This window comes from Podarcis raffonei, chromosome 10, assembly GCF_027172205.1.
Source record: "Podarcis raffonei isolate rPodRaf1 chromosome 10, rPodRaf1.pri, whole genome shotgun sequence".
Classification (NCBI taxonomy): Eukaryota; Metazoa; Chordata; class Lepidosauria; order Squamata; family Lacertidae; genus Podarcis; species Podarcis raffonei.
In genome coordinates this window covers 53,573,648-53,598,493 of record NC_070611.1, presented here as the reverse complement: position 1 = coordinate 53,598,493, position 24,846 = coordinate 53,573,648, and the positions used below count along the sequence as shown (strand labels likewise).

Below are 24,846 nucleotides of genomic sequence, written 5' to 3'. Positions count from 1 at the left end.
GGAGAGACCAGAATGCCCAATTACACTGACCCTGTGAATGGTGGTGGGAAAATTGGCTTTGCCACAGAGCCACAATCTGGGAAGTACATGCGCTGCTGCAGAGTTAGTGCCTGCTAGCGTAATTAAGAATGCAGTGCACTTTGGTCCAAATTATTCGATTAGTGCATGTTTTCTATTTCCACTTCGTTTCTCTTCATGCCCCATTTGAATGCATATCCCTGTCAACCAAGTCCCTAATGTGTCTTCTTGCTGAAGTCTCTAAATGCAGGTCTAATATGTGTGGAACCACGTCGCCTGTCAAAGGCTGCCCAGAGCTTGTCATGTAGATGCATGCTTAGGGGGAAGGACCATAGCTCAGTGGTAGAGCAAACGCTTTGCATGCCAGAGGTTCCAAGTTCAATCCTCGGCGTTTCCAGATGGGACTAAAAAAGTCTGAAACCCCGAAGAGCCACTGTCAGTCTGAGCTAAACGAACCAATGTTTTCCGACTCAGCATAAAGCATCTTCCTGTGTTCCTTTCAGGCATCACAAAATCAGCTGAGATCATCTTGAGTAGTTCATGTGGCTGAATTTGTGGTATCCTTTTTTTTAAAAATGTGGGGTGGGAAAATGAGGTAGCTGTTCTAAATACTAGCACGCCTAGCAGGTCTGTAACAGTGTTCAAAACGCCTCATTAACATCTGCGCAGGATCTGTGCCAGATGAAGAAGAGGGAGGAGAGATGTTAGGAGCAGTTCCATGTTGGCAAGTGTGCAACTTCTGTGACAGAGGGAGTGGAAAGAGGGTTATGCGTTCAGCCGGCTCAACAGCGCAGGCTGAGCTGATTGTGTGGAGCAGAACAGGTCAAGGGGCACTCGCCATTTCAGAAGACCGTTTGCTGGTCCAGGCTCTGCTGCTGATTCTGGCATGGACCGGCTACTCATGTGAACGGCGTATGCTCCCAAAATCCTCTGTGGGCAAGGGGGATCATGGGGCAGTTGTTTAATTAACCTGATGCACCTGGAGGTGAAACATTTTTGATGCTACAAAAAGGGCATCTGGGACTTCCATTTTTAAAAAATTTAATATGCCTACTCTGTTTATAGCTCAAATAGAGCCCTCTTGAAGGCCCGGGGTGAAGGGAAATATTACCACAATGTTTAGAACACACATAATTCTCACATGTTAATAATAATAAAACCTTGGTTTTTTTAATTAAAAAATCATTTATTTGCTTGGTTTTCATTACATTCGCACAACTGGGGTTCTCAAACCATGAGTTCCTGAACATTTTGCTAGGAAAGGTAAAAGCTCCTCTAGAACTCATCATCCTCAGGCCAGCTGTTGTGTATCACCACTGCTCCACAAGAAAATACGTCAAGCCTCCTCTTCTCTGAACCATCTCTGGGCCAAATGCTAAACACACAGCCTTTTGGCACAATAGCAATGAATTGACCCTCCCAATAGAGCTCTGTCAGAGAGAAGGCTGAAACCTTCACTTGACATGAGTATTGATAAGAAGAGCAGCTGATCTCTCCCATTAATGAGAACAGTATGAAATTAGGCTCATTAGAGGAGGCAACTAACCATTGCTTTGGACAGCAGGTTGGAAAAGCTGACTCTCGCAAGTCTGTAATCAAAATGGATGTGGGAGGTGCAGCAACAGCAGCGATGACAGCTCCATGAAACCCTTCATGGTGAAGCTGCCACATGTAGCTGTCTGAAAGATAATGATAAATCCATTTCAGTGTTTGAAATGCCAGCTCCTTGGAGTCGGCCCTTCCCCTCACCAAAGCAGGCGTGTTCCTATTTGTTTGAAGAAAGACAGTCCCTATTTTCTGGCAAAATTACAGACCCTGGTTCATCTCCATTTTTGCATTGTTAAAATTGTTAATGGCAGCTGCTAGACTTCCCATTCTTTCGGGCTCAGTTTCCCTCCTGCCACCACCCGCCTCAGGTCTCTGGAAAGTGGAGGTAAAAGCATCCTTTGTGCTTGGTAATGTAGTGGATGTCTTGAGTCAAAGAACAAGATGGCCTCGCCCAGAAGCTGACCGGACAGGCAGTTCAATTTTAACTTTCCACACTGGTGGTGAGGGCAGCAGGCAAGCTTAAGGGCAGGGCAGGACACATGCAACAAAAAACCCTGTCCTCACTGCTGCCCCTCAGCATCTTCTGCCTGAGGGAGCTATCTCACCCTGCCAAATGGTAGGACTGGCTCTGTGTACCACATTGCACCTCTGATTCTTTTTCTGTGATATACACAAGGTAGCATTTGATGCCATGTCTCGACTATTTGTTATTTTGGGGACAGTCCTCCTCTCCCAACTTCTCCTCCTGGTTTAAATCACCTGTACAACGTGGGTGCTGCTGTGGGTTAAACCACAGAGCCTAGGGCTTGCCAATCAGAAGGTCGGCGGTTCGAATCCCCGCGACAGGGTGAGCTCCCGTTGCTCGGTCCCTGCTCCTGCCAACCTAGCAGTTCGAAAGCACATCAAAGTGCAAGTAGATAAATAGGTACTCTGGCGGGAAGGTAAATGGCATTTCCGTGTGCTGTTCTGGTTTGCCAGAAGCGGCTTAGTCATGCTGGCCACATGACCCGGAAGCGATACGCCGGCTCCCTCGGCCAGTAAAGCGACATGAGCGCTGCAACCCCAGAGTCGGTCACGACTGGACCTAATGGTCAGGGGGCCCTTTACCTTTACAACTGAATTTGAGGTCATTACGTCACATTGAACTTGAAGGCTTTAATGCCTTTTCAGTTCCGGCAACCAAAAGCCACAAGAAAGGTAGGCCTTCGGGTGGATTGTTAACCCTGGTGGCTCCCCATATAAAAAGTGAACACATCCTGTCGACAAATGCTAGCTGTAAATTACTAGTAACAAAGATAGAGCTGGTGTGCCAGGAAATGTTATTGATCAGTTTGAGGTGTTGTTGCATGACGAAAGAGTTTAGGTATGTTAATTTTTTGTTTCCTTTTTTAAAAAAACAGCAATACTATTTAAATTTTAAAGATTTCAAATTACAGGAAAGGAGATTCTGACTAAACATTGGGAAGACCTTTCTGACAGTAAGAGCTGTTTGGCAGCGGAACAGACACCCAGGAGAAGGTGGCAGACTCTCCTTCCTTGGAGTATTTTTAAGCAGAGTTTGGATGACCCCCTGTCATATATGACCTAGTTGAGAGTCCTGCATTGCAGGACTAGGCTGGACTAGATGGCCCTTGGGGGACCCCTCCCAATTCTACAATTCATTGAAAAGAGATAAAAACAAAACAAAGTATTTGACATTATCCCAAAATAACCTGCCAAATTGCCAAAAGACCATTGGCGCTTTAAAGTTATCCTAAAATAGCCTGCAAAATTGTTTTATTGAGAGCGCAATTATCCATAAAGACATGTGCGCGCAGTGTTTTTTTGATAATTAAAGTCAAGGAAGCAACATTATTGCATTACATGTGGAAAGACCACAGTGTTGAAATTATTCCAAAAGGTTTCCCACAAAGCATAGCTATTTATGCAAACATTATTCCAGTATTGATTGTTACTCTGGAAATGATAGTATCAGTGCAGAGTTGCCAAATTGATGCTGTGGGGAGGGGGGCACCCATATCTCTAACAGTATCCAATATAGAGCAAGATTAATCAAAGGCATTAAGAGGTTTTTAGTTGATGCATGGCAAAATCTTGAGGCATTAGATTATAACCCATTCTGTCTGTTTTCATTTCATCGTGACCCGGCACATTAAAATATTTGCTGCAAAATCAACTTTTAATTGAAGCAAATAATTTAAAATGCCCCTTATTGGGGGGGGGAGGAATTCTTTTACATAATTGTTTGAGCCTGTATGCACTTCCTTAACTTTGGATTTAAGAGAGATGGAGTGTAGTCAGACAGAAATATATTGTCAGTAGATGAACTAATCTCACTCTAGTTCCTTTTGTGTGTGAATCACAGGAAGGGGAACAGCACCTGGAATGTGGCTGGTTTTGCCCCTTATACCTATCTGTTAGTTAAGGGAGAAGCCTACATGCATAGAAGGTGGGGCCATAAGAGCAGCCCTCTGTATGAATGATTCCTCTTCATGTATGGAGGCATCTGAGAAAGGGTTATTCAGGCTTCTATCCTGGGACCTGTTTTCATTGTAGGAAATCGGACCTTTCCATGTGGCAGAACCTACACTTTGACTCTCCGTGCCTATTGACATCAGGCAGGTACCTTCACTGTACCCAGCTTAAAACATTTTGGTTTACGCGAGCCTATCCAAACACAGACAAGGGACGTGGGTGGCGCTGTGGGTTAAACCACAGAGCCTAGGACTTGCCGAGCAGAAGGTTGGCGGTTCGAATCCCCGCGATGGGGTGAGCACCCGTTGCTCGGTCCCTGCTCCTGCCAACCTAGCAGTTCAAAAGCACGTCAAAGTGCAAGTAGATAAATAGGTACCGCTCTGGCGGGAAGGTAAACGGCGTTTCCGTGCGCTGTTCTGGTTCGCCAGAAGCGGCTTAGTCATGCTGGCCACATGATCCGGAAGCTGTACGCCGACTCCCTCGGCCAATAAAGCGAGATGAGCACCGCAACCCCAGAGTCAGCCACGATTGGACCTAATGGTCAGGGGTCCCTTTACCTTTACCTTTTTATCCAGACACTTGGTGTGTTATTTCTTTTTAGCTGCTGTTGCTTTTAATAGTCTTCTGAATATTTTTAAAAACCTACACGTCTTTAAATCGATAATTCTTATGTTTCGTTTTGTATTTTTGCAAACTGCCTTGAGGTTTTCTTGCAAAGAAGTGGCATTTTATTTATTTTCTTAAATAAATAAAATGACGTAACGCCCCAGACTAAGCTGTGGACAAGAGTGGGCTGAACAATTAGCGTGACATTAGGCGGTGCCTTCTGTTCTTTGTGCATTATTTTATGCCATGGCTGTTTTTTTTATGAAATTAACTACTGTAGGCAACAGCTTCTCTTGCCAGATGTAATCAGACCGCATGTGTGATCTTGCAGTAAGAGGATGCATTAATAACTCTCTATTTAACTACGTTTTGCCTCGTAAAATATCACACACATTGATGGTTGAATTCCCATCAAAGGGAAGCCCTCAGGATTTGTTTCTGTGAGTAATATTTTTGACCAGTGTTCTCAAACCAAAGTTTTAAGCTAGCGGTTCCCTACGCTCCCCCAGTGCAGCAACAAAGCAGAAGGCGGCAGATATCTATTGAGTTACTGATAGATCTCTGAAAAAGAGAAAATTCCATAATTCCAAGGGAGGCACTGAAAATGCTTCATGCTCTTTTCCTTGGCTACAATCCTGTGCCGCTTAATTGGGGGAAGGCTCGTTGCAATCAGTGGGACTTAGTTCTGAGTAGACATGGGCTTATGATGTTTATTTATGTAATTGATACACTGTTGGCCAATTAACTGGACAAAATCTCCCGTCACATTTCAGTTAGAAGCAGTTGTGGGCATAAGAACCATGGTGTTGGTGAAGTGAATCTGACCTCTTCCTCCCACTGTTTCCACAATGCAGAGTCTCCCCCATCTCCCTTCTTTTTTAACCTTTGGGGAATAAAGAAGGTAAAGGTACCCCTGCCCGTACGGGCCAGTCGTGTCCGACTCTAGGGTTGTGCGCCCATCTCACTTAAGAGGCCGGGGGCCAGCGCTGTCCGCAGACACTTCCGGGTCACGTGGCCAGCGTGACAAGCTGCATCTGGCGAGCCAGCGCAGCACACGGAAACGCCGTTTACCTTCCCGCTAGTAAGCGGTCCCTATTTATCTACTTGCACCCGGGGGTGCTTTCGAACTGCTAGGTTGGCAGGCGCTGGGACCGAGCAACGGGAGCGCACCCCGCCGCGGGGATTCGAACCGCTGACCTGACGATCGGCAAGTCCTAGGCGCTGAGGTTTTACCCACAGAGCCACCCGCGTCCCCCCAACCTTTGGGGAATACATGTTTGTAACTAATGGGACAAATAGCAGCTGGAGGGGGGCTGGTTTACTGCGGGAGCATGGCAAAGAGGAATGAATTAAACCCAAGCCAATTTTTCTCCATGCCCAGCTGCTTTTAAAAGAAATGTGAAGTGGGCAAGACTCCAATCAATGGGTGGATTTTGTAGGGAAGTGAATCTTGACTAAGCTTGAGAAGAAAGTTCTTAAGAAGAACTGTTTTAGAGTGAAGCAGACGGCCTTGGGAGATAGTAGGGACGGGAGAGAGATTTGCTTCAGTTTGCATTTAAAGGCAAAGTTATGTAATTTGCTATTCCCAAAACAATATGCATAAAATTCAACCTTCCCCTCGAAATTGACTGTGCTCCAAATTTTGCAATGTAGTTCTTCAGGGATGTGTATAGCGGTATATTAATGAAAACAACCTATAAAAAGTTCTTACATTAGGAGAAATGGCTTGCAAAAGTACATATATTGGGAGAATTTTGCATTAAGATGCTGATGATTTTTTATGAAGTTTTTTTTTTATAAAAAATTGCACAGTGATGTGGAAATCTGGCAGATTCACCTATCCCTAGATGGCTTTCCTTCTCTCGAGTCATTTAAGCAGAGGCTGCAAAGGCCACCTCTCAGGGATGGCTGCTGTTGTATTCTGCATTGCAAATCCTTCATTGGGAAGGGCATGGCCTCCCAGCTCCCTTCTGCATTCTGTAGGATAGACATCTAATCACAGGTCTCCAGGATCTCTTCAGGGCAGGGTATATAACATTACGAAAATATTCCTGGATTTTGGCAAGAGGGCTGCAGAAGTGTTCAGTGATACAGATGCGTACAGTACTCCTGGAGAATACTGAGGTGCAACAGTCAGAGATATAAAGCAACTGTTAGTGGCAGGAGATTTGGTCGGATACAGGTGGATACCTGTATTTAAATACCGGGTATTTAAAAGGCTACTCAATTTTTATGTGATCTACTAGGCTACTCTGTTTGATTTTTGGAAGAAATAATAAGCAACCAACCCTAAGATTTTCCAGCCCTTGGGAATTCCACAGGAGGGAAGATAAAAAATGTGAAGAGCCTCTTTTCAGCAATGTAATTTGCATTCACCCTCCGGACTGTTGAGACAGCACTTCTGCCAGGCTCCTCATATATCAACCTGCTCCTAGCAGCTCCTTCTCAAACTGCTGCTGAACTGCTCTGGCTGATTTTCATTCGCTACCTATGAATCCTAAATTTAGGATAGCGGCCTGCATTCATTTCTTCAGAAATCTCTCTCAGCAGTGAGGAACCAATCTGTGCCATATGATGTTGCTGGAGAATTTGTTATTTCTTCATTTAGTAATTGTATTCCCTTCTTTCTCTTTCCATTCCTATTCCTTTCTCTCTCCTGTTTCCCTTTTCCCCGAAGTTATAAGCATTCCGTTCCACTTCTTACAAGGGGACGCTCGCCAAGGGAATTAATGAAACCTAGATACTCAGCTCCCCTAATTTGTTTGCAGAGCATTTAGTCCTAGTTTATAAACATGTGCAAAGGATCATCAAAAAAGCACTGCTGGATCAAACTAAGGGCCCATCTTGTTCAGGACCCTGTTTTTAACATTGGCAAGGCAGATATCCTTGTACTTATCTGGGGGCTTCCCAGAAGCAACAGCCCTCCTCTGTGGTTTGCTGTACCCTTCCTCAACAATTGGTATTCTGGTGGCTTCTACTGTGCTTCAGAAATTTGTCGTAATTCTGTTTTTATGTATAGCAGGGAGAGGAACCTCAGGCCCAGGGATCAAATGCAGTCCTCCAGGCCTCTCAGACTGACCCTCTTCCCAGGCCATACTCCCCTCTCCCCAGACCACATTCCTCACTGACCATGTTCCATACCTTCGTCCATTTACTTTGCCTGCTTGTAAATTGTCGTTGAGCTGTTAATAATGCCTCTTGCTTGCCCACCTGGAAAAAAAATTATGCACAGAAACCTCTCACATTTGTGTGGCTGGACAACAGTCTACTGTATAACAGTTGCCCCACCCACCACTGGCAGGCGGCCCCCGGAAGGTTCTCTCATGGGGGAATGTGGCCCTCGGACTGAGAAAGGTTCCTCACTTGTAGATTTATAGCACTTGTATGCCAGGTTTCAGGGCCAAAGCCCCTCCAAGGCGACTCATAAAAGATAATTGACGGAATTGATGTGAAAGTTTGTTCTAATGGTGGTATTTTAAGAATGTAAGAAGAAGCTGAAGGCCTAGCATCCTGCTCCCACAGTGGCCAACCAGATGCCAAGACCACTGGTGGTCAGTGGGTGAAGGTGTGGCGTTGCGTAAAAGCTGTGAGAACATATTGCATGGTTTGTTGAGCTGAGGATGATGAAGTATCTAGGTAAGCCTTCTCCAGCTTGATGTGTCTTGCAGGTGTTTTAGATTACAAAACTTGCTGGCCAGGGCTGATAGGAACTGTACTCTAAAACATCTGGAGGCTTCTAGATTTGTGAATGCTGGTCCTAGACCAGGCAGTGTAGCCCAGATGTTGTTGGACAACAACTCCCATCATCCATGTCCATTGGCCATGCTGGCTGCAGCTGATGGGAGTTGCTGGAGTCCAGCAACATTTGGAGGATCACAGGTTCCCCATCTCTGTCCTAGACTGTTGATTGTTGAGGAATGACTAAAATTTGAAACGTGACCAAGATGCTAAAAAATTATTTGGATGTTACTGCATCTGTCCTGGGATTACCACCTGTACAGTTTGAAGAAATTCTGACTGGTTTTGGTGGTGATTGTTGTTTAGTGTTAGCCTAAAACATGCATACATTTCCAATGCAGTTCTATATGCGCCTGCTCAAAGGTAAGTCCCATTGAATTTAATGGAGCTTACTCTCTGGTAAGTGGGTATATGTTTTGTAGCCTTGGAGGAATTAATATAGGCAAAAGCCATTTATTTGCAGTGTTGGTTCATGAGATGAGACAAATGGCTAATCAAGTGTATAAACACAACATTGCATTGAAATATTCCCCTTTTCCTTTTCTCCCAAAAAGTCTTTAAAAGGTACAAAATAATTTACAGTTTGTTGAATTTTAGTCAGGGTAATTTTTAAAAATTGTCTAATGAGGACACATTGTGCTAATTGTCATATGCAGATTCAATTAGCATTTAGTTAATTAGCCTTTACAAATGAGGATTAACTTAATTACATAACACTAACCTCTCAATAACTCTAAAGGGTAGGAAGGCTGCTTTCATTAAATTCAGAAGGTCTGTGTGTGTGTGTGTGTGTGAAAATCTGAAATGGCGCACACATAAATTAAAGAATATTATCCACGGAGGACAACTATTAGAGATGGTGATCAAAGGAAACAAGCTGTGTACATGACTTGGTGGTTTTTTTTTAAAGCTTGGATAAAAATTCTGCTGGCTTCTAGAGCAATTTCAGCCTTGTGATAGGTTTACTGAATTGACTGCATGTGTGCACATGTGTACAGTGTGAAGACAGCATGTACTGTTTACTGTGTCTGGTACATATTTTTGAGATGCCACATATTGAGAGATGACAGGCCTACAACTGGTCCACTCAACAACATGGTGCATTGTGGAGTCTTCCTGTCCCGTGTTCCAGCCAACCATGAGACAGGAGGGATAGCTCAGTTGGTAGAGCATGAGACTATTAATCTCAACATCGTGGGTTCGAGGCCCACACTGGCCAAAAGATTGCTGCATTGCAGAAGGTTGGACAAGATGACCCCCTCTTGGTTGCTTCCAACTCTGATTCTATGCCCTACTCTAGGGCACGCCATTACGTCCCCCACACCCTGAGCTGGTTTCTGAGACGTGCTTTGGCTACATAGCCACCATAAGTCACCATCTGAATAGATTCAATATAATAAAATTCTAACAGCCATTGCACGTGCAGAGACAACAGCTTCCTTGAGTAGGAGTTCAGGGGCTGGGCTGAAGTCCTAGGGAACCAAATGAGTTGATGTGCATCAGGTGATGCGCCCACCCCGCTTTCTGATTCCCAAATGCTACACTGCATTTTAATACAGTGGTACCTCGGGTTACATACGCTTCAGGTTACATACGCTTCAGGTTACAGACTCCGCTAACCCAGAAATATTACCTCAGGTTAAGAACTTTGCTTCAGGATGAGAACAGAACGTGTTCCAGCGGGGCGGCAGCAGCAGGAAGCCCCATTAGCTAAAGTGGTGCTTCAGGTTAAGAACAGTTTCAGGTTAAGTACAGACCTCCGGAACGAATTAAGTACTTAACCTGAGGTACCACTGTATGTAGCCTTGCATTCCTTTGCTGTCGCTTATTTAGACTCTTCCATTTGCTAGATCCAACTGTTTTGTGTCGCACCCCATAGATGTGCAGCTGGGGAGCCTTGTTCTGCTGAGTCACTTCCACTGTGACTGCCAGGCAGAGAAGAAGGCTTGATGCGTACTTCGCCCATAATGCTGATAACAAGCAACCACTTTTATTGCTAAAAATTTTATGGCCATGATCACTAAGCTGGTTTCCCTGTACGTGTGTCTTAAAGATGTCAGCGCAGAGGCAGATGAAAAATGGCTGAATATGCAAAGCCTTTGCACTTCTCAAAGGTGGTGCTTAGATATCTTTCGAGCTCCTCTCACACATTATTTATGTGAGTGTGTGATCCACCTTGTAGGAGAATGTAAAACAGAACAGAAGCGCTTGTAACCCAGTTGTACATTTTGACCAGTGTAAGTTTCAGGTCAGCCAATTCTGACATTGTGAAAACTCCTGTCCCTTGGGTATTATTCCCCTAGTTCTGAAGTTGCATCTTTAAGGGTGGCATTCCTTTTTAAGTATAGAAACATTTAGGTATAGATACATTTCCCCATGAAATGGAGAAACTTAATTGCATTAGGCTGCTAGTGGCCCAAGCCTTCTTTTTAGTATATTATTGCAACTTACTATATTACACTTAATATTAGTGCTGTGCTGAAATCCCACCCCAGCCCCAACCAGTGCCGGATTTACATATAAGCTAAACAAGCTATGGTTTAGGGCCCCACTTTCTTGGCCCCCCCCCAAAAAAAAACCAAAGAAAAAAAACCACCTGGATGTACATTTTCAAAATATAAGATAAAAAACAAATAAAATAAAACCTACATACAGCAACAGTGTTTTGTGTTGTGTATGGATCCATAAATTACCATATAGTATATATTCGACACAAGAAACAGTGACATTTTGTTGTTGACAAAGGACAGCTGGACATATAAAGGGCCCCACTACCTTCAGTAGCTTAGGGCCTAATCAAACCTAAATCCAGCCCTGGCCCCAACTATTCTCCATTAATTAAGAAGAAAAGATATGACTTTTCTAGTTGTTGTTTGCAACTAATTGTCCATTTCAGTGTATTATTAGAATTATTATTTAGACATTTTTTTATCCTGCTTTTCTCGAAGAAGCCCAAATGGCTTACAATGAATAATGCACCACACCGCAAGTAAAGCATTCATTTGATTAAAAAAGAGAATAGAAGAAATGCTTTGAAATCCCTCACTCAGTGAATCTTCCTAGTGCATTATGTTTCCTCATGAAGTGCTGCTGCCAGCTTTATTAGCTGCTGTTTCAGTGTCTCCAGAGATTCAAATTCCAGCCTTGATAATTTGATCTGAATATCTTGTGTTTTATTGGAAATCACAAACACCACAAGAAACTTCATTGTTTTCAGTATGTGGTTTGGGGGGTGGGGCAAGGCAGTAAATGAATGAAATACATTGCTGGTACTAAAGCTTTGTTATATAAAGGACTCTGCTTGCTCTTTTAGCCATTGCAGTTTCTTTCCTCATGAAAGTTGTTTGGGGGGGATACTTGAAAGGTCTCTTCCTTGATTTCTTTCCCGCTCTTCAGCCTGCTTCTTTCCCTTTGGCTCTATTCATCATCGTTCTACTCTTTGACAGTTCCAACACTTCCTTTGTTGAAGGGTCAAGTGACTTTCCAGTTTAGGCTACAACCCTAACCCCATTTACTTGGGCGTAAGTCCCATTGATTTCATCTCTGAGTAGATATGGTTACGATTGTGCTCCAAATTCTTAAAATTTATGCAGAAAAGTGGCTTGCCTCTTTGGAGTCAAAATGCTTCAACATTCTCCGACATTACTTTGATTATCGTATATAGGGCTGAAACTCAGAAACTGGCCCAAAATGCATCAGCCAGATTTCTGGCTGCATTCCCTTTAGAGACCATATGCCCCCTGTTTTAAAATGGCTGAATTGGTTGCCAGTTCATTTCTGGGCCCAATTCAAGGTGCTCACATTAGTAGATAAAGGCTTAAACAGCCCAGGCTCCAAATATCTAAAAGATTCCTTCCTTTGCAGACCCTTTCAGTTGTTAAAACCATCAGAGGGGATCCTATTGCTTGTTCCCTTGCCCCCAGAAGAAAAATGTATTGTGGGTGGTTTCACTGAATTATTTAGATTAAACCTTTCAAGGTTTTGGCCCTCTGGTTAGGGCTGACTCCAGAAAAGGCGGCTCAGGACTAAACTGAGAGTTTAAAAGAACACAGGATCTGAAGAGAGGTTATTCTGACATTGCAACTTAAGTCATGACAAGCACATCCAAGAAACTGGCACAAAAGACTGTAATTCAAACACCAATAAATATGATTCTGAAACAGATCATATCTCTGCACTGTAAAAGAAGCCAGATCTTAAAAACCAGCCAAGTTAAAGTAATACTCTATAAAATTCACTCACTGTAAGAATATAGTATAAAAAGAAAAAATAGCTTCGCCTCCAAGCGAAGTGTTTAACTCTTCTTAATTTAACTTTTATCTATGCATTCTCCGCCCCTTCAAAATGAATAGATAGCCCATAACCATTTCAGCATATGCTTATCCATTTATGGCATCCTGACATCTGATATCTTTGAAGCTGGGTTTCCTAACAATGCAAGAACATAGCAGGGCAAGGCTATGGGTCACCACTCCCCACCTTATGGAGCAGCTACTGACTGCTTCCATTCTTGCTTGCTAGAGTACACAGAGAAGGTATGTCCCAGTCCGCTCTGGATTGAAGAAGCTGGATGCCTGCAGATTGCGGTATCATCAATGGACAAACTGTCAGGAGCTCATCCTACACTCGAGTAGGACCTGCAGTGTCTGATGTTAGGCAGAGTGTGTGTTCAGCAGAAATTTCATCTGCGACACACTGGGACATTCCAAGATGGCGACGGGCTATCTAGGATGCCAGAGAAGTTCGGAGGGCTGGACTTTGCTGTCTCTGACGCCCACATGCAGTGGGAGGCAATGGCTCAGCGGACTGCCAGAAATCACACCCCGGGGGAAAGCTGATAAAGTATGCCAGGTGATCGTGCAGAGCTCTGGAGGCGTCGTGGATGAGAAATGGGCTATCTAGGACCGTCATGTGAAAGACAACAATCCCATGACTGCAATCACGGAGCAGGAATTCTAACACAAACAAGCCTTAAAAACTGCTTGGGACATCTGTATTCTTGGGAGCACAAATGAAGGAGTGTGCTGTCTGTGAGGTGCACCCCACAGTATGCTTTGCAGTGTCTCTGGGGTACAATTGTTAGCAGATCATGCAGTGCAGCTGTTTTTGGGTGGTGTGGTGTCTTAAGGTGAGAGTTGCCTGCAGAGGCCACACAAGGAAGTATATATGAGAGAGATGTGTGGTTATAGGAAGATTCCCATCTTCATGCTCGGAGCAAACTTTATGAAACTATGCATGGCATGGAAAAAGCAGATTGAGAAATGTTTTTCTCCCTTTCTCATAATGGACGTCCAGTGGCTTTGAAAGAAGGTTAGACAGAGGATAAAGCTATCTATGGGTGCGAACCATGATGGCTATGTTTTACCACCATAGTTGGAGGCAGTAATTCTTCTGAATCCCAGAGGAGAGGAGAAGAGGGCTCTTGTGCTTGGGTCCTGCTTGAAGTTTTCCACAGGCATCTGGATGGCCCCTGAGAGAATAGGATGCTTGGCTAGAGGGGCCATTGCCTCTTCTTGCTTTCTCAGATTCAGTTTCTGGATGAAGGTTGGTGAAGTAGCAGGAAGTTCTGAAAGAGTGGTGCAAAGAATTAGTTATAACACTGTGATGTTTCTTTATGTCCACACAGGGCTTTTGGGAAGAACACAGGAAACTGATAAATGAATATGGACCTGCTTGTGGGTAAGGAGCTCTTGATTTCATTTGCATTTGCTGTTGTTGTTTCGCCGTTTCCCAACACATTCCTACCCAAGTCTATTCAGAAGTTAAGTCCTATTGAATTCCGTGGGGTTTGCTTCCAGATAAGTAGGGCTAGGATTGCAACCTTTGAGTTGGTTTAGCTGTCAGTTCTGCCACGTTCTAAGCTTTTCAGCAAGATAGAATAACATAGGAACCAGGGATTATTACCAAATGTTGCCCAAAAGTAAGTGGATCTTCCCAGCCCTGGTTCAACACTTGGACCACTACAGCAACTAGACTTGACCTTCTACTTCTGGTGGGCTTTCATTCTTCTTTTACTTTAAAAAAAAGCACTGTAGTAATGTCTTTCTGTTTGTCCACCTAGTTGTTATCATTTTAAAAATGATATTTTTTTACTAGCTCTTGTGTTTCTGTGTTTCATACTCACATTTCAAAGGTGATGGGGGTTGTGTGACATTTTTGATTAAACTGACTGAGGAAAAAGCAAATGCAAGAATAATAGGTGCAAACTGAAAACCAGAGGTGGGGGGGGGAGAGCATATTCTTGTCATCCCCAATATGGTTGGGAAGCAAAGTTGGGTGCTCTTGACTGCACTCATAATGAACAGTTTACTCATGCCTACATTTTGTTTTGTTTTGTGATGTCCTCTATTGCATGGACAGGCAGAGTCCCCCCAACCCCAGGCAACCCCCGAGTGGAATAATGACTCAAGACAACGTGCTATGGCATTAAAATTGGCCACAACTTTATTAAGTTTCAGATGTAGGGAGACCTTGGCTCAGGCATTGGGGAAAGTGGACTGCAGGGCAATTCAGTGGTCAAAGACTGAAATTTGCACTTTTTGCTCCGATTCTCATGGCCATTGAATTTGCATGTGGATTTTGGAAAATCCCAGCATATTTTAATTTTGAAGATAATATTTCAATTCTGAATAACTTTTTAATTTTGAGGGTGCTCGATGATCTTGTGCATTCCATTGCTAGGTGCAGCTTGCATTTTTAAGACAGTTTTTTTACAAAATAAAAAATTCAAATGTCATATTTCTGTGATGTTAAATACCAAACATTCCCAAGAGGTATATGCGTAATCATTTTAAGCCCTTTCTGATGAAGAAGAGAGACATGTTAATTATTTTAAGTGCTGTTTTCTTGGTACTGCAATATTTTAATTAGCACTGAAATGTTGGGAAGAAAATTCTTACTCAGTTTAATAGGCTGTCTTTCTGTTATCACAGAATATTATAATGTTATGATATGATAAGGATTTCATAGAAATGTAATAAAAACTATTAACTATTACATTTGTTCAAAATTTAGGAACTTGCCATTCACTTCAGTGTTTTACACATGTTCACGTGATTTTTGCAGAATTTTTAAAGAAAAGTTCCTGTTGCTGAAATCCTAAAGATCATTCACCTTCTCTGTTCTCAATCCTTACCTTCTTTCTTTTTCTGTTAGAACTTGGATTGTTAGCTCTCAGGTGGCTTTTAAATACTGCAGCGGACCATTCCCTCAATTTTTGAAGTATGGTAGCCAAAATGGGCAAGATAGAAATGCTAGTGGGATTTGAGGAATCCCCAAGTTTGAAGAAGGGCAGTCACTCTTCAGAGGGAGCCTTCAAAACAACCCAGTAAGGACTGAACATGCTCAGGAGCCACACAATGCTGACTGACTGTTGCAGGGGGAATAAAAAATGGGGGAGAGTGCAGTGGAGTATGTTGAAAAGTTTCAATAATAATAATAATAATAATAATAATAATAATAATAATAATAATAATAATAGGTGATATGTCCGGCTGACTGGAATAGTAAACAAGAGCATGTTTTACAACTGCAACATTCTGTTGCAAGTCGCACTTGTAACTGATGATTTTCATATTTTTTTATTTTATATTGATAACAGTATAAATTCAACAATAACACAGGTGCAAAGCAGGTGTTAAGCCTTCCATGTACCTCTGGCAAGTGTAGAGAAACAATACGTTAATAAGATCAGTCAAAATATTAGATAAAGGGGGAAGAGGTGACAATACAGACGAGAGTGTGGTGGAAGAAAAGCACTGATCAAGGAGCAAAGAATATAAATCCCAAAGTTCCTCCAAATAAAATCATATTTAGATGGGTCACCCAATTCGTAAATGTCACAAAAGGCCACCCATCTGCAGCAAAGTCCTCTGGGACAGGAGCACCTCTTGTCACTTTAGGTTTGTGACTTAGCCTTTTCTAAAATAACAATATACAAAGCTCCCACATAGATTATTTTCAACACGTTAATGTCACAGCTCTCATTCCGTGAATATTTCCAGCATTTGGCTGTGCTTACACAGAAAAGATTCAGAAACTCTTCACACACTCCGTTTTCAGCTTCTTTTAATTTAAATATGTAAAGTTGGAATAAGAAAAGAGGAAGAAAGAGGAACCTGTCTTCTATTTGTCAATCTAGTTTACCTGTTGTCTACTCTGACTGGCAGCACCTCTCCAGAGTCTCAGGAAGAGGTCTTGCACCTTGTTTGATCTCCTCTGTTGCCTTTTTACATTATTCACAAAATTGAGTTTGAAAATTTAATATTTCTCAGCGATACAGAAATGTGCTACTTTGTAAAAAGTTCATGCTCCTTTCCAGTACAGTTTCTGTTGGCAGATATTGTCCCTAAAGAAATAATCTCTCTTTACTGTCATTCTTCATTCGCTAGAACACTGAACTTGGATGAGACTGGGAGGGCGCTTTATATTGTTGCTTTAGTCCATTGAAAACCACAACACACCAAGTTGCTTTTAAGGTTTGGTTGTAGTTCAGCATGAAACAATGGAATGAGTCTCAAAATGTCATTTAAAAAAACAATGAAAGAATTATAAACATGAATTAGGGGATTGTATATAGTCCGGACAAAAACAGCGGTTAGAGAATGTTGCTTTCGCCTGGCCTTGCTGAAATATTTACCCCATTCTGTTGTTGTTGCAGCATTAGACTTATAATTAGAGCTGTACCGTGATTGAAGAAATTTTAATCAAAGCAGTGCAATCTCATGCATGTCTAGCTACTCAGAAGCATATTCCATTGACTTCAGTACGTCTTACTCTCATGTCAGTGGGTGTAGGATTGCAGCATAAATGTGCATATCATAAAACTATACTTCTGCAGAAAGGAAAATAATGTTTTCATGTGTAAATGCCATAGCAGGTGCCATGTTAAAAAAGTTGTTGTCTCCTGGGTGAATTTTGTATCCAGTTTTTGTAAGTATTTTATCTTAAATACATGTTTAAATAGCATGTACCGGTACTTCCTGATTGCTCAGGATGCCTTTTTTGTTAATTTAATAAACCTCAATCAATTATTCTAACTGATTAGTTGATTAAATTTTGCAATCTTGTAATGATTTTGGGGAGGTGTCTTTGCATAGTATTCCAAGTGGCACCAGGGTTGATAACCATGCTTACTCAAAGGTCTCCCCTATCCCTAATGACAGAGTTCATGCTTTGCTTGCAACAAACTATTATGTTCATCTCCACATAAGTCTGGAAAATACTCCTGGAGAGCAGCCGCCTGAGCAGCTTCGAATGCTGGACATACCTGTCCGATTTACTTTAAAGCAGCATCCAATGTTCCTATCCGATTTCTCTCTCCTGTTGTGCAAATGAGGCAACTACCTGGTGAAGTGCCACTCAGAAAACATTAAAGAACTGCAAACCTTTACATGTGCAGCTTTCCAAATTGCACTCTGCAGTGGGAAATGGGACCATACCTCTCCTGAAAGCCTTTGCTTGATGGATCTCATTTGCAGAAATATCAGGGTATCCACCCCATAGGGAACAATAATCTTTCCGGTATATAGGGCAGTTATTTGTGTGAAATATGTGGTCAGTGGCCTTTTACTTTAAGGTGCTGAGTCCATTAAATATCTTGGTCTGACCATCACTAGCAATATCTGCATATTAGTCCAAGGATGGCAGGCATTCTAGAGAAGTGCTGCTGTCAAAATCTAGACAGATGGACAAGCTCCCATGATGAATATTTGGTGAGGGAAAATTAGTACTTTTAATACGAATGCTGTGCCACATATAGTATGAATCATAAAACTGCTACCTGTGTATGTTCCTCCAAACCATTACTAAGGCTGGCTTTTTTTATTTTATAAATGCATTTGCAAAACTATCCTGTGGTCTGGCAAATGCAGAACAGCTTATAAAATCTCCAGCTGTCAATAAGAGTGTAGCAAGGTGTTGCCCTTCTTAGCCCCTATCAAAAGCCTTCCTCCTTTCCAGGGTTAAGTATTGCCTTCTGGAAGCTGCCCAGGGAATGCCGAAATGGTTCCTTTTGGAAATGGATCAGTGAGGGTATGCTTGGATAGGCCTTGGATTCTATCCATTTTTAAATACCCGATCGTTCACAGCCCTTTGAACATGTGTCTGGCTTGGCAAACTCCTGCAGCCCAGCCTTTGATCCATATGCTCACATGGTCCTGACGCCATGGCAAAATCCAGAGGTCAAGACAAAGAGCAGAGGCACTTTCTGGAAGCATTGGATTGAGAATAATCTGTTGTTCTTGTCCCAGTTGATTGAGGAGGATAACAGCTTCAAACAAACTGAGTTTAACCTTCTGGTCACGGCAAGCTGGCAATATATTCAGTTTGAAATGTTGCTTATTAGCTAAGTTTGGCCTAGAGGCTTCTAAGGCGTCTGAGGCTTCCCCTCTTTTTTTCTTTGAAAAACTTCTGAGGCTCTCGTAATTTACACTTCTTTAAAAAAAGAAGAAAAATCAAGCCTAATTTAGATAACATTTGCCGCTGCTTGAATTAACCACTCTAATTTTAAAACTTCATTGTGACATGTTAGGCCCACATCTTAATAAAAAGGCATTTTCAGTGCAGGTTAAAGATTCCTCTTTTCCTGGATTTTGGAGTGGGTTATCATGTCCTATAGAAGGGACGCGGGTGGCGCCGTGGGTTAAACCACAGAGCCTAGGGCTTGCCGATCAGAAGGTCGGCAGTTTGAATCCCTGCGACGGGGTGAGCTCCTGTTGCTCGGTCCCTGCTCCTGCCCACCTAGCAGTTCAAAAGCACGTCAAAGTGCAAGTAGATAAATAGGTAACGCTCCGGCGGGAAGGTAAACGGCGTTTCTGTGCACTGCTCTGGTTCACCAGAAGCGGCTTAGTCATGCTGGCCACATGACCCGGAAGCTGTATGCCGGCTCCCTCGGCCAGTAAAGTGAGATGAGTGCCGCAACCCCAGAGTCAGCCATGACTGGACCTAATGGTCAGGGGTCCCTTTACCTTTACCTTATCATGCCCTATATACTGCTGATGTTTTGACATTGTTGTTGATGTGATTCTTCCAGTTGTTGCTTTGTTAGTGTATTAATGTTTTAAACTCTGTAGTTTTTATTCTGTTTTGTAAGTAGTGTAGAGACTTGCCAGCAACAATAGTCATATGAGTCCATTGGCACCCCACTGCCTTTATCCATCCTGAAATTAGTAAATGTGCCAACTGTTGGTGCTGTTATGATTCCAGTGTTTAATTTTTACATATATTGTGGGAATACTCCCAGGTGTGGCACAATTTTGGCATGACAAATGAGTTAGGATTAACCTTGCTTTGCCTGCTTCCTCGAAATGTTCAATTGGCATTTTAAACCTAGGCCATACACCTTCTTTCATCGCACTATTTGAGCATCACGTGTTCAGGATCCACAGAACTGTACTGAAAACTAAAAGGATCACTACAGCAGAGATGATTGCAATTAAGTGGTACATAAATTGTCAAAATCACTAAATATTAATAATACATTTGGACGGAGCAAACTCACTATGGGGGTACAAATCCCTGCAGTAGGTACATCATATATTTCGAAAAGCAGCAAAAATGTCCGGGATGTATGGCAGCCCGTATCAGAAGAGTTGAGATTTTGCCAAACAATTTTTGTGTCTGGATTTTTACTTCTTGCAATATGGCAACCCTAACATATATACCAGCTCTATACTGAAATCCTAAGCAGCTGAACATTCAATGTAACCTAATGACATGTAAACAAAAGCATTTAAATTTTAAATTTTATTGTTGGACTACTGGTGGTGCTGTTTTTGCAGAGTGCACACACATCTATACAGTGTAATGCCTGAAAAACGACTGAGCATCATCCGCCATCCTCTCCTACTCAATTCTTATGAATGCAAGGAATGAATGCAAGTATGTGGAAGGATCATACATATAGTTTGACTTCGAGTTTGACCTGACAGTCTTGGAGGAGATACAGTGCTTTACACATTCCCGATTGAAAATGGCTTCCAAATGAATACGGAGAGCAAATACCTTTATTCCCACCCCCCACCCCCAGGATGAATATAGATATTTGAAACCGGAGCCTGTATTATTATTCTCCTAAGGTCACTTGAATCATTTGACTGATACCATCACAATTGTTTTCTTTTTGTGGGGACTGGTTTCCTTGACAGCAGGATGTCAAAGCAACTTTGCAGCTTCATTCACGTCAAAACAATATATGCCTTCTATTCTGAAAGCCCTCAGGTCTTGAGAGGATTATTTCAATCACGGTTTCGTAGGTCACAATAGCTGCTCCCCCTTTTCGGAAATGAACGCCCCCCCCTTCAGTTCTCAGAGTGTGCTTGAAAATCATATATGGAAGGTCTCAGTAGAAAGTGGGGGAAGATATTCATTGTTCAACTCATGTAATTGCATATAGTGAGGGAGCATAGCTCAGTGGTCAAGCACATGCCTTGGATGCAGGTTCAGTCTCTGGCATCTCCTGTTAAAAGGAGATTAGGAGACAGGTGATGTGATCTGGGTCCTTGGAGAGTGACTGCCATCAGTACTGATGAACAAATGGTCTAATCTGAGGCATTTTCCTATGTGTGATTCTGTCTGTTTTTTGTGTGTGTTGTTGGATGACTATAAAGTATAGCTTCACGGGTCAGAAGCAGTGGTCCAGCTAATGAAAGATTTATCTTCCTCAAAGATCTGCTAGATAACTCCTGGCTGACATTATGCTCTATTTATGTACCTAATACCCAACAAGAACAATTTCTGGATGAAACTTTTACATTACTGCGCTCATTTCAGTAAGGCGAAAGTGGTGATAGGTGGTGACTTAAATCTTGTACTTATTTATTATTTTGATAAAAGCAGAACGTCTCACCTACCACACACCCCATGCACACCGCCTGCTTTTAAAACATCCTTCTACAACGTATCACATAAACACATTTACTTTGATGCTTGATTCATAGCCAGTCCAGAACTAAGAAACTACACATATGTCAACAAGGAATAAAAATTATGTCAGATTGGATCTATTAATCATAGAAGGTCTGATTAATCAGGTTAACAACTTAGAGAATGGTCTTCTTAATATATTGGACAGTTCCTCTTATCACCAGAATACAACGGGGAGTACACAATTTTAAATCTTTATTGGAAATTAGACCTCTGGATATTATTATTAACAAATTTTTTTACTACAGAGAGACTTCTGGTTGTTATTTTTTTAAAGATTAATGACAACTTCAGTGGTTTGGGACACGTCAAAACTGTGATCTGTAGCATACATATAAGTAAAAGAAGCAGATTTTTTAAAAAGGGCTACAAAAGGTAAATGCCAATCTAATTCAAGAAATACAATATCTTGAAACTAGACAGAAATGCATGCAAAGAAATTTATGGGGGGGCATGGCAGGAGGAGAAGAGAAAATTCTAATGCACAGGCAGAAATCCTTGTGCAAGTGACTTGGCGCCATTTTGGATAGAGGCCCAGGTAGCTCCCAGGAGACACAGGGCCTTTTCAGGTGTAAACCTGTCATTCTGGAACACCCTCCTGCCAAAGGTTTCTAGAGTTCCCACTCTGCTATCCTTTTCTGAGCAGGTTAAAACCCCTCTTTTGCTTGCTTATATGCGTGTCTTTGCTGCTATGTTCATGGTGTTGAGGGCCTTTGCTTTTTTATTGCATTTTTCGTTCTTAATTATTTTAGGATACTTATGCTCTCTCATGATTTGATTGTTATGGGGCCTTTTTTTATATTGTACACTGCTTCGGAAATTTTGTATTGAAACTGATACAAAAACAACTCCCTGCCATGTGGGAAATTAAAGTTAAGAGAGTAGGATCTAAGAATGCCCCCTCCAAATAATCAGCCGCTTGACCTTTTGAAAAGAGGATCACTCAGCTTTCGAACTGAAACGAACAGTGCATGTTATCTCCAAAAGGAGATCACCCACAACTAATTACATCTCACAAGGCAACAGGGGCTGTTCTTCATGTTAATGTTTTCTTGCTATGGGGGGAAATGGCTCCTTTAACATCTGTTGTGGATTGGGGGTTTATTATTATTTTTAGAAAGCATCTCTTCATTGTAATATCCACATTGCGCTGAGCTGAATACAATAATTTCAACTGACTTTTTAGAAATAGCATTTCATTTTTTTATGTATGTCAATAAATTTCTTCATTACTACTTTATAGGGTTGTTTTCCTGCTCATATATAGGTTTTAGATTTCACTCCCCCCTCCGCCCAAATCTTACTGGTCCCAGAATCAATTTTGTGCAGCTGCATTGTATTAGCTAAACGAAGAAATATCCCTTCACCTTTTCCTCTCTCTTTGCTGGAAGAGGGAGGATTAAATCACCTTTTAGGGTTGTGTAATTATAGCTTGATGCTAAGAGCACTGTCCTTTGTGTGTTTGGTAGGTCTGAGCTTTAGCTTTAGCACAGTAGCATCCATTAATGTGCTTTCACTTCACTTGGCTACAAGTAAATTGAAGTCCAATGATACAGAAACGGCAACAGACACATGCAGAGAGTTGGGATGTGAAACATGAAAGCAGTGGTAATGTATAGCCCTAAATGGTCTGGGTCCAGCACATGCCTCTGGGAACATAGGAAGATGCTTTATACTGAGTCAGACACTGGTCCAAATAACTCAGTGTTGTCTACAAAGACTGGCAGCGATTCTCAAGGGGTTCAGGTAAGGGATACTTCCAGCCCTACCTGGGAGATGTTGGGCTTTGAACCCGTGACCTTCTCCCACTGAAGCACAGCCCTTCCTCAAATCCCCAAGTTTTATTTATTTAGAAGACTTCAAAGCTGCTTGATTGAAAAATCTGTACAATAAAATTGAAGATAATAATGTTAGAATCCACACTTGAAAGCAAATATATACATAAAACCATCTTTATTAAAAATATATATAGAACTATCATTATTAAAAGCAAAGAAAATCAGTAAACCTTTTAACAGATAGTTCCTGCACCTGCTCTTCAAAAAGCAGGTCTTATGCTATATTTCTGTCTGCTTTTGAAAATCCACCAGTTTAAAAATTGGGTTGCTATGTTATTATTCCGGAAACAAGATGGTCAAATCACTCTTTTGCTTGTAGAACCTAGTACCAAGCTTAATGTGATCAGCTGTCTTTTATTTAGTTATCCTTCAGAGCAGCTGAATGCCCCCTCCAGATGGAAATTGCCCCCCCACTCAACTGTTGGGGGAAAATAAGATACCTGTTTAACCTGTATTTCTCTCTCTCCCGTAGCTATTAAAGCTGCAAAGTTAAATGTGTGTGAGACAAAGGCAAAGATTGACTTTGGGGGAATGAGGGAAAGAATTAACTCCCTCTCCCCCATTGCCAGTGCATAGGGTCCTCCTCTCTGCAACTGTTATAAGTATAAATTGTTTTTAAACAAAACAAAAAAAAGCTAATTGGGTCTCTCCTACATCATGTCAATGTTGGCCAAGAAATCTTGCAGTTCTTTGCAGATCTCAGACCTATCCTGTACAGTGCCACAGGTCTCTTAGTCTTGGAACTACTCAATGAGTTTCAGGCAGAGACTTGTGTGCAGGTTCCCAGAAGATTGAGCCGTAATCCCTTCATCTTCTACTTTCTGTCACCCTGCAGATGACCTTAATAACGTAGCTTTAGAGAGGGTTTTTAAATATATATATATCTGTATTAGCTTTATGGAATCTCTCTGTACAGAGGCAGCATACTCTGAATACCAGATGCCAGGGACAAACAGGGGGTTGTTCACCTTTATGCCCTGCCTATGAACTCTCAGAGATCTCTGGCAAGTTGCTGTTGGAAGCAGAATCCTAGACTAGATGGTCCTGGGTTTGAGCCAGCAATGCGATTCTTCCGTCCCTCTATTCTTCTGCTTATTCATCACCCTTGGGTTTTCTTTCTTGATATAGCAGCATTGTTGCACGCACCCCAATCTCCAAGCAGTGAGAGATGGCAGGGATTCCAATGCTTAACCTAGAGCAGATCCCAGGATCTGGGTCCAACAGTTATTCCCCACGTGATCACCAGCAACCGATACTCAAAATGCATAATAAAACAGAAACTAACCAATAACCCCCTCCCACAAACACACTAAAAAAAATCATAGAATGCTAATTCAGCCTAATAATAATAATAGTTGATGGAATGAGAGGGACAATGTCACACTGTACTTGACCAGGACATGAGCCTACCCATTGGACCAAAGTAGGGCTAACAACTTTTGATTTTCAACCTCCACCCACCCCGGCCTCCTTGGATTGTGGGCTGTGAGGGCAGGGACAGGCCAAGATGGAACCAGGATGGTCCAGAGGGTTTGGGGTGCTATGGGACAGATTCTGGAGCTGGCTGGCTTTTGAGATCCCAGTATCTGCCCCTCAACTCAGCACTCCAATAACAAGGGCTGACATTGTTTGAAGCAGGAGCAACAAAATGTTCAACCAACGTAAGAGAAACAAATAATCACTTTATGAGAGCGAATGG

The 24,846-nt window shown here is 42.2% G+C and overlaps 1 protein-coding gene and 1 non-coding gene across 3 annotated transcripts in view; both read left to right on the top strand.

The window, feature by feature from the left end:
* The window catches only part of TBXAS1 (thromboxane A synthase 1), a 214,335-nt gene that overhangs the window by 47,147 nt on the left and 142,342 nt on the right, over positions 1–24,846 (top strand). For both annotated transcript variants that reach the window (XM_053404995.1, XM_053404996.1), the window contains one exon: positions 14,012–14,064. In XM_053404995.1, coding sequence (XP_053260970.1) covers positions 14,012–14,064 — 53 coding nt within the window. The remainder of the gene's footprint in view (positions 1–14,011; positions 14,065–24,846) is intronic.
* TRNAN-AUU (transfer RNA asparagine (anticodon AUU)) lies at positions 9,532–9,604 on the top strand. The gene has a single exon. It is a non-coding gene; the product is annotated as a tRNA-Asn (tRNA).